At 37.3% G+C, this 10,170-nt stretch overlaps 1 protein-coding gene and 1 long non-coding RNA gene across 4 annotated transcripts in view; one reads left to right on the plus strand and one right to left on the minus strand.

Moving 5' to 3' along the window:
• The window catches only part of p4ha2 (procollagen-proline, 2-oxoglutarate 4-dioxygenase (proline 4-hydroxylase), alpha polypeptide 2), a 27,319-nt gene extending 18,410 nt beyond the window's left edge, over nt 1–8,909 (plus strand). The window contains exons 9-16 of one of the 3 annotated variants that reach the window (XM_008426898.2): nt 658–728; nt 1,724–1,823; nt 1,895–1,948; nt 2,534–2,557; nt 2,653–2,718; nt 5,345–5,413; nt 5,715–5,811; nt 8,145–8,909. In XM_008426898.2, the coding sequence (XP_008425120.1) occupies nt 658–728; nt 1,724–1,823; nt 1,895–1,948; nt 2,534–2,557; nt 2,653–2,718; nt 5,345–5,413; nt 5,715–5,811; nt 8,145–8,215 (552 nt within the window). In that variant the 3' untranslated portion in view covers nt 8,216–8,909. Of the gene's footprint in view, nt 1–657; nt 729–1,723; nt 1,824–1,894; nt 1,949–2,533; nt 2,594–2,652; nt 2,719–5,344; nt 5,414–5,714; nt 5,812–8,144 lie in introns of all 3 variants that reach the window. The other 2 variants (XM_017308448.1, XM_017308447.1) reach the window with 2 other exon arrangements.
• Nucleotides 4,121–4,676, minus strand: LOC103475340 (uncharacterized). The gene is made up of 2 exons (XR_535321.2): nt 4,381–4,676; nt 4,121–4,280 (listed from the first exon to the last, which is right to left on the minus strand). It is a non-coding gene; the product is annotated as an uncharacterized LOC103475340 (long non-coding RNA).
• Nucleotides 8,910–10,170: the final 1,261 nt, after the last annotated feature.

The following is a 10,170-nucleotide window of genomic DNA, read 5'->3' on the forward strand; positions in this document are numbered from 1 at the left end:
TTGGACATTTTGATGTTAGCTTGTCGACGTCTCAGTTTTATTCGCTGGGAAAATCAATAAGCAGCTCAAGGTGACTCTGCTGCTCTCTAGTGACGAGAAGCCGTAATGTTGGCTGGTAACAATCGGAATGCATTATGGGAGATGTAGTTTGTAGTCAATTCGTGCTGAAAACCTATTTTAAGTCAATCATGATCCTATAAAACGCTGGGGGGCCACATAAAATGACAYGGCGGGCCACATGTGGCCCGCGGGCCTTGAGTTTGACACATGTGATCTATAGTGATGCACGAGTCCTTCACCTCAACCAAACAATGTCTTTGTGCCCCTGATCCAGAGCACAATCATCCTGCTTTAACAAAAGCATAGAGATGCACTTCTGAACGAAGTTTCTGAGTGTGGAAGATAGAAAAACAACATTAATTACCTATTTGTATTAATTACCTATTTGTATTTCTTTACATTGTCAAATCACACTGGCAATTATGTTACGTTACTTTTCCTAAAAGTAATTTAATTGTTTAAGAGTTGGGTGGATTCATTGTCATGTGAATGAGCTGAAAATCAACATGCAACCTAAAACCACTGTGGAAACAAATGAACTAGTAGATGAGTTCCTCTATTATAATGTTTATTTCGTGCTTTGTGTTGTTTTTTAAGCTTGCCAGAGCTACTGTTCGTGATCCCAAAACAGGAGTTCTGACCACAGCCAACTACAGAGTGTCCAAAAGGTCAGTAATAAAGATGTAGAATCAATGTGCTCCCTTATGCTGGTTTTACTCTAAAATGTCATGTCTGGTAGGCATTATGCTCTTACTCACTGTTACTGCATATCTGCTTGTGGCCACTATAAAATGCAACCTTTTATGTAGCAAACAAACAACTGTTTCATCGTGGTTCAGATTAACTTACTTCAATAGTAATTAATGTGATTTCAYGCTCGTTTGTGTTCTAGTTTTTAATAAGACTGACACCAAAAATTATTGATAATTTCTTTGAGAGTCATGAATATTTATCACCAGCATGAACTGCTGAATGTTAATAGATGGTGATGGATAATTTGCAGAGGAAAACCAGATTCTTTGAGAAGCAGGTGAAACACAGAGCATTTTGAAAGAAGTGAAAAAATTTTAAGTCTGAATATGATGAGGATATAAAACAAAAAAATGTATGTGGCAAAGAAACATCAGTTAAATATAGGAGTGTAATTAATTTAATGGCTGAATCAACATCTGGGGTTATTTATAAATCAAATAAATTGTGCTTGTTAAGCCATTTTGATGTAAATGTCTCAGTTTGTTACACCAGATAATTTTCTGCCATCATAAAACCATGTAATGTGGTTTGTCAGGCTTGTGTTTTTTTCTGGTCCAGAACCAGGGATGGGTTCTGAACAGTGTTGCAAACCCTCCTACTCCATAGCTATGAAACATAAGCTGCTTCGCTTTGTCCAACAGCAAACAGAGTTAGAATACMGACACAGAATAACTAACTTTACCAATAACCTGTATTTAAAACTTTCAATCTGTTTTAATAAGCGGATTGTCATTTATTTAGACCAGAGTTATAAGAGTCTTTACCAGTTCTACTTAACAAGGTAAAGATTGATYCAGACATGCATTTATCCATATTATTTGTTTACAAAGGTTAACAGTTGGATAAGCTGTCCCCTACGTTTAACTGAGCACTTAGTGTGTCTGCATGCATTTTGTGTTTCTGTATTCAGTGCATGGTTGGAGGCAGAGGAGGACCCTGTAATCGAAAGAGTTAATCAGAGGATAGAAGACATCACTGGACTCACCGTACAAACTGCAGAGTTACTCCAGGTAATTGACCTTTATTATCACTTATCACTTCTTATTTTCTGTTAATTAACTTTCTRTAAATGGCTTGTCAGGTTGCAAACTATGGAGTTGGAGGACAATATGAGCCACATTTTGATTTCTCAAGGGTGAGTTTCATTTTTAGTGATATTTTGATGTTTGGTGGAATCTGAAAATTCCTCTAATAATTAATTTCAGATTTAGACTAATCTCCACTGTATTATATACTGCTAAAAAAATCAGATAAGATACATTTTTGGTTGTTATGTGATGAAATGTGGTTCAAAAGTAGTGAATACTTTTGCAAAACTCTAAAATGATCATTTAAAAGCATGCTAAACAGTTACTTTTAGTACATTTGAACTTATTAAATATGAAACCTCATTAGACATCTAAAAGATCTGATAGATTTTTAATTAAACTATGATAAATATTACATTTTTTTCAGTCAACAACTGAAAATATTTGCATCATGGAAAACTTAAAATTCATTAGGATTTTAATTAATTTTTTTTCCCCATTATTTTAGTAAATAATGTGCAAGGTATGCTTCTATAAGAAAACTGTGTGATGAGGACAGTTTATCTGGTCGAAATTGAAACGTTTGAATATGAAATCTGACCTTTAATTTGAGTGCAGTGTGTGCCCTAAGCGGCAGGCTCCCAGTGTGARACTTTCAGATAATAAGTTAAACGTATAAACATCTGTTGCAGCGCCCCTTTGACATCAGTCTCAAGGTCGATGGAAATAGACTTGCTACCTTCCTAAATTATGTAAGTAATGATGTGTCTTGTTTTTATCTTGAATTTTCTCTTAAATTTTATCGTTATAGAAAGAGGAACCTGATGCTTTCAAAAGGTTAGGCACTGGAAATCGATTGGCGACATTTTTAAACTACGTAAGTACAAGCATTCAGTCGCCGCTGATTGTTGACCGGCTGATTGTTGACGGTGTTAAAAGTGACTCCMGGTTTTTGCTGCATGTTCTTTTTAGTTGAACTAATAAGAAGCAGAACAGACTTGATGTTTTTCAAATGGCTCCAGACTAAACAGAACGTTCCCAACCAGTGACCGGAAAAGGAATAATTTTACAATCCCCAGGTTGCTCTCTGGATCATACCGTCTCATCACAGCTTTATTCCATTACGTTTTCTCTGCTCCTCATAACTAGGACTTCTTCCAGTGTTTTTCTTGCACAAGACATTTGTCATTATAGACAACAGCTTTTTTTCATTAGATCCTTATTCTACTACACCTATTGCATTCCAAATCACATTTAGTCAAATATCACTTGCATTTCATGTGCCCCGTTTTGTATTTGTGGGTCTTTATCCGTTTTCCATATCATTTCTTATTATTTTCTAACTGGTTGTGGTTTCCCTTGTGTCAGAAACTCCCAAATCAGTCCATGTTATTCTCACAGGAGGTGTTATTTGCGGGACACAGGAATAGAAACCTGCTTTTGACTGGAGTCAAAAAAAAAAGAAAGGTTAGGGGGTGTTTAAGGTTAAGAAAAGACAGAAATGAGAGGTCGTCCTCCATAAAACACCAAAATCCAACATATGATGAACAATATTATGGTATGTTTGTATTTACAGGATACAGTGGTCTGAAAAAGTGTTTGCCTTCTTCCTGATTTCCCTTTTTTTTGCATGTTTGTCACACTTGGTGTGTCAGAACATCAAACCATATGAATATTAGTGAAAAACAACGATGAGGCTTGACCATAAACTGTTGGAAAWTCCTCCAATGTGAATGAATTACAACATTTCTGCACAAATGAGTTGGCCAAAATTCTTCCACAGCTGTAGAAGACTCATTGCAAATTATTGCCAGTTGTTGCTGCCAAGAGTTGTAAGATTTGGGGAGAAATCACACATTCACACAGGGCCATTTCATCTTTTAAAAACTGTATTTCGGGATTGACTAGCATTTGAATTGGTTTAATGTTCTAAAACACTGAAGTATGAAAGACATGCTAAAAAATAAAATAAAATCGGTAAAGGCTGACCACTTTTTTCACCCCACTATACATCATAATAAATGAAGGCAGATGGGTTGGTCTTRTGTCTTAAAATTCTGTCAGTGGACAGAAGGAAACTCTGAGTGAAAAAGAAAAACCGAAACATTACACCACGATCTCTGCACAAGATAATCTGTTTTTTAAGAAAAAAATTGATAATTACTGAAAGCAAGAAATCCTTCAGAGAGACGGCATTAGTAAACCGTCAGTCCAACAAAACACACCGTAGCAGAGGAGCTCACTGATCGCTGTACCTGCTGATTGAAACAATGTCTGGATCACATTTATAGAATCTGATTTGTGGTGTTCAGACTGTTATGAAAAGATGAGATTTAGGTCACATAAGGGCAAAAGAAAAATCTGCTCTGGGTCACTTCAGGCTGCCTGAGTCCTTTTTGCCACTTCGTTCCTCTGAGAATGGCTTTTCTGTCGTTGCCTCTGTGAAAACAAAGTACAGATCTAAACTTCATACTTAGGATAAATTGAGTGACAGCAATAAGCKGGGAATCTTGTTGTAAACATAMAAGGCTCTATGTACCTGTTACAACCAAAATCATATCATAAAGTAAAACACAAACAACMAATCAATCAATGACTGGCACAGAACTCTGCTGCTGTGCAGAGAGCCGCTGCAGACTGGAGTCAGGASTTCCTCCACACAWAAAGTGGTTTGAATGAAAACAAATGCTGATTTTATTTAAAATCTMCAYTATAAATGATCTGATGACAGAAAAACTGTTTGGCACTCAGGGAGGTTTCACTTCCAGGCCCRCTGTATTTCATTAAATATGTGTATCTTCCATKAAGTATAAAACTTTACAGCAAGATTATAACATGGAGTTGTTGGTCYGGAAGTRYCATAACTTTATGTTGCACTCCAATGGCAGCAAGCCCAGACTGCAGATTTTTACATTGTATGTGAGTTAAATGTTTTGAAAACTGGYGTAGCAGTTTTCAAAATTTCCTTTCAGAACAGCTAATTTCTACTGTGCCAGGGGATTTGGAGCAATTTGAGTTGCTTTGTAAAGATTATCTCTCAATGAGAGAAATATGATCATATTTGTTTGTAAAAACTTCAGATAAAATTGTTCTGTGACTGATCTCAGGGACAAATATTTATAAGTTACAGTTCAGTCTGAGCAGGAATCCTTCCTGTCCTCATTTGACATAAATGTCAACTTCACTCTCGGTTGAAGTGAACACATTTTCTGATAGTAACACTGTTGTAACACAGCAAACAAACCCTTAGAAAACAGAAAACACCAGTTATTACAAACGTTCTATCTCAGCAAAAGCAGACGAGGTCTAAATCTTTTTCAACCTGAATTTTATCCATGTGACAATCTATTTAATTCTTCCATTGTCTTTAACTACGGATGTTTATCAGTCTGAGAGGACAAAAAAGTTACAAATACCCTAAATTAGGGGTATAAGCTTCACAGTGTTGTTATTGTGGTGGTAAAGTTTTCTACGTCCTCATTTGTAATTGTGTTGGTTCTCAGATGAGTGACGTCGAGGCCGGAGGAGCGACAGTCTTCCCTGACTTTGGAGCTGCAATCTGGCCAAGAAAGGTGATAAAACCTGAAATCTCTTTGTTGTTGTTGTTTTACTGAATGTTTTCTTTCTTTCCAAATTATTCTAATAATGAAACTTGTTCTAATCTCTACTATAAACAGAACATTTTACAATATTTGTTCCTTTCTTTGTTGAATAAAAACTGAACTTTACTGCATTATTTTATCACAAGGATCAATTTGAATGTATCTTCTTAACTTAACTTTGAATCTGTCATGACTTCACTTTGTTTTTGAGACTTATAAAACTGAACTGAATAAAGAAATAAATATAAAACTGAAACAAATGTATCTACAGGGAACAGCAGTGTTCTGGTATAATCTCTTCAGAAGTGGAGAAGGAGACTACAGGACCAGACATGCAGCCTGTCCAGTTCTTGTAGGGAGTAAATGGGGTAAGTCGGGGAGTTTAGATTTGTGAGAAAATTATAAATGACTAAATTGAACTTAATTTATATATAATAAAGTAAAAAGGGGAAATAATATTTTTAGTGGTCTCGCAGCAGATCACTGCCAATAAATAAAGGATTGCCTGATTAAAGTTTGGTTTTTGCTCTTAGACACTAAAACACAGCATGTTCAGATCTCTTCATGTAACAGCTGGTTTCCTGAGGACGTATTAAAATGTGTTTGACGCACATTAAGCTGACTCCACAACTGATTAGGACCGTTCAAAGATCTCTGCAACTCATTCAAATATGACTGGATCGTGACAAATTTGAGAAAAGCTCTTTAATTGTGAAAGGAGTCAGGGATGCTGCTACAGTGTTGGTTGTTTAAAATGGATTTTCACTGCTAATTTCCTGGAGATGCTCTATACTCTACAAGACATTCCCATAACGACCACACAGTATATTCCTGTCATAGCGAAACAACCCAGCTCCAGCTTGACGGGAACCTCGTAAATATATTGCACAACTCTGCACTGCAGTCCAGCACAAGGATTTTTATTTCACCTACATATTGGAAGTTTCTSCACATCCACCATCAGTTCCAGCTTTGCTGTGGAGGAAACATCATAGCTTGATTTTCTTATCAGTAGCATGTCAGATTGAAATCTTATGGAGAGTGTGTTTTATTTTCCATCATCACAGCCGTGACTTTAAAAAGGCTGGTTCTGCTCTGCAAACAAAGCTTCTTCATAAAATTAAGAAAATTAGACAACCCAGTTTAGTTTCTTAGTTTATGTTGTCTGAACCTCAGTCTATAACAATATGGCTCTGAAAATGATCATTTTGTTTTACTGTATATTACGTATATTGTTGAAATGACAGTGCAACAGAGTTACACTAGTTCTACATAACCTACACACCTGACTCCACTCCTGCGCCTCTGGTCATGTATTTTTAGATGTTAATGCTTACACACCAATTACTCTAATCCCAACCCTTGAAGAGAATTTACATTATCCAGTTTGACAGTTCACACTTGCTGACTCAAAAAGCTGCTTTCAGTCCAACACATTTTACCTTCAGATTTTTTATATTTTTCTCCGATGTACAATTTGGCCATGAGTAATTACTGTTGATATGTCTTAGAGGCTCGTCATTATAAGCCAGGTGCTGAAGTGGTTATCCATCCATCCATCCATCCATCCATCCATCCATTTTCTTACACCCTGGTCCCTCGGTTGGGTCGGGAGGGGCGCGGGTGCCTATATCCAGCTAGCGTACYGGGCGAGAGGCGGGGTCACCTGGACAGGTCGCCAGTCTGTCGCAGGGCAACACAGAGACACACAACCATGCACACACACACTCACACCTAGGGACAATTTGGAGAGACCAATTAACCTGACAGTCATGTTTTTGGACTGTGGGAGGAAACCGGAGTACCTGGAGAAAACCCACCATGCACAGGGAGAACATGGAGACTCCATGCAGAAAGACCGGGGCCRGGAATCRAACCCAGAACCTTYTTGCTGCAAGGCAACAGCTCTACCMACTGCRCCACTGTGCAGCCCGCTGAAGTGGTTATTTAAGCACAAATTTCTAAGAMTATTTGGAAGTTGACAGTAAAGCTGTTGAGTCACCTGATGAACTTGAAAGAGAGTGAGATCAACAGAAATCTAAAATCAAGCTTTCTGTTACTCAGCAAAATGTGGTTTAATACTTGGTTGCAAAAAATTGTTGGCAAGAGGTCAGATGTTTTTTTACGTTGCTCTCCAGGTGTGTTTTACGTTGGTCTCCAGGTGTGTTTTACGTTGGTCTCCAGGTGTGCGCACGTCAAAGCAGGGACTTTGGTTTCCTTCTTTTTACATATCATTTCTAAATCCTGGGTTTATGTAGAATTTAGCTTCGCAACTCAAAGTTTCCTCCCTCCACAGGTTTTCTGTGTGATTAAGTTCTGGAGGGAGAAGTTTAATTTGAAATTTTCTGAGTTGAGTTCAGAACCTTCTTAAAGRAACATTGTGTGAAATATGTATGTATCATGGACACATAACTGGTCTGAGCAAATCTGGATTYTTCCTGATTATTTCAAGTGCAAATCAATTTAGCTCTCTTTTTCTAAACAGGCCAAATTAATTCTAAACTTTTAATTTCTTTGTACTTCAAGTAAACCTACAAATTCAACGAGGTGTGACATTTCCTCATTGTGTAAAGGTTTCTATGATAAGAGGTGTTTTAATTTTTTCTGTACAAATCAGAACCATTCAGAGGATGACTGTTTTTCAATTTTCTCYTGATCACAGAAGATTTAAACCACTTTTACTTTTTGTGTGTGYGAATAGTGTCGAACAAGTGGATACATGAGCGCGGACAAGAGTTCAGGAGACCATGCGGCCTGACGGAAGTGGACTGAAGCTCGCTCCATGCCTGTGTTTACCCTCCTTAGTGCCTGTTTCAGGCTAAATGTTGCAACACAGACACATTGTGCAAAACCTTTCAACATGTCTGTATGACTAAAAGTGGTTTGCAGGGGAACCAACATCCACCTGCTCAGTGTCTCAGTCATTATTTTCACTACCCTGGTTCATCTGATCAGACGATTAAAAGACAACATTTCTGAATTTAACCCTAATGAATATCATGATCAACATTTTTATTTTCAGAAATTCACATCTCTTTTAGTTTTGCCTGCCACGTGTCTGAGGTGGCAGACAAGGTTTCCTTAAAGCACCATAAGTGCAATTTAAGYTCTTTGGTGAAAAWTTTTCACTACTTGTTCAARTTAAGTAGCATTAAAGCTACAGAGGAACCAAAGTCTTATTGATGTGATTTGTTTGTACGGTAGATGTGCTGCGTTTATGTTTTACTAAMTATTCCCACACTGTCTGATGCATTATGGTGTAGTGTGAATAACAGCTGTTTGTTTATTCTCACTGTAATTTGGAACAGAATTATATTGGTTCTTCTTCAAAACTTGCAGCAAAACACTGTCTACAAATTATATGCATTTTATTTTTATTTATAGTTTGCTTAAATTATGACATTTTTGCATTTTCATTCCCCAAGTTGTCAATCAAAAGGTCAATAAACAAYGTTTTATTAGATTTCCTTGCAATTGATGTTCTTTATTGATCACCAAGTGTAATCAATTCTTATTATTATTGTACAAATTACTCTGAAGAGGCCATTCCTGGTGGTGGTACCAGGATTCTTTAGATTCAGATCAAAATWGGTGGAAGATGGATGGATCCTGTCCACAAACTATGMTCATAACTTGTTAAAAAAACATAAATAAGTTATGTAAATGGATATCTATCTTTTTCTATTTYATAATGTTCCTTTTCCATTGTCAGCAGAAGCAGCCCATCACTGGGCAGAGTTGAATCTTGAATCTTCACCTATTTGAAATTCATCTGGTGATAATAAATAAAGAGCTAAACTAAATCCCATTTCTGTTTATTACAGTATTGATACTTTTTTGAATACATGTTTTATTGTAGCCTTGCAGAACCAAAGAGTTCATCTGAAACCATTTGATCCAAAGTTAGAATGAACAACAGACACAAAGTGACAAAAGTTGGTCAGGGCAGCACACAAAAAAACTCTTAAGATTAATAACAATTAACAAAACCCCTTATTAAAAAGTTATATTAAACCACACACCCAGTTACAAAACGATCAGCTTTGAACATGTTGATTCTGARCAGTCTTTATAAGAGATGTTGGTGTGCAATGTGTGAAAACGCTCCCAGCTCAGCGTTTTGCTGGGTTTCTCCAGGAATGGCRCAGAGTAAAYGACRAACACCTGCTGRGTTAATCTCATYTATATTTGTCAGTTTTAYTTCCAACATCAATATAATTTCTTCACACCCTTGCTAATAGGCCTTGAACATGTTGGGGCTGATCTAAACCTGGAATGTGACTCAGCCTTCGTGACTCGATGTGGTCCACCGGATCAGAGATGGGACCGAGCTTCTGCAGCGTTCTGCTCTGAGGCAAAATGGCTCCAGCGTGGGGCAGATGAAAGAGATATTTTATTAACCTGGTGTCTGACTGACACAGATCAAAGTGTGAGCGCATTAAGGCGCTGATGCATTCTAACAATTGGTTGGATAGTCTTAAGGTTTGCTGCTGCGGAATGCAATCACGTAATAATGATGCTTTGACATGAGCGATTCTAGAAAAAAAAAAAACACCTGCACAGTGCCTTGCTATACCTGAGTGAAGTTGCCCCCCCCACCTTCTTCAAATCAGACAAAATTGGTGTCAAACGTTTGTGCAGCAAAAAATCTCGTTTGTGCCGCTATCATTTTAAAGATATAAAGAAATGTTTTTGGAGGTCATCCAAGGTCAACCCCCCCCCCCACC

This window comes from Poecilia reticulata, linkage group LG14, assembly GCF_000633615.1.
Source record: "Poecilia reticulata strain Guanapo linkage group LG14, Guppy_female_1.0+MT, whole genome shotgun sequence".
NCBI lineage: Eukaryota > Metazoa > Chordata > Actinopteri > Cyprinodontiformes > Poeciliidae > Poecilia > Poecilia reticulata.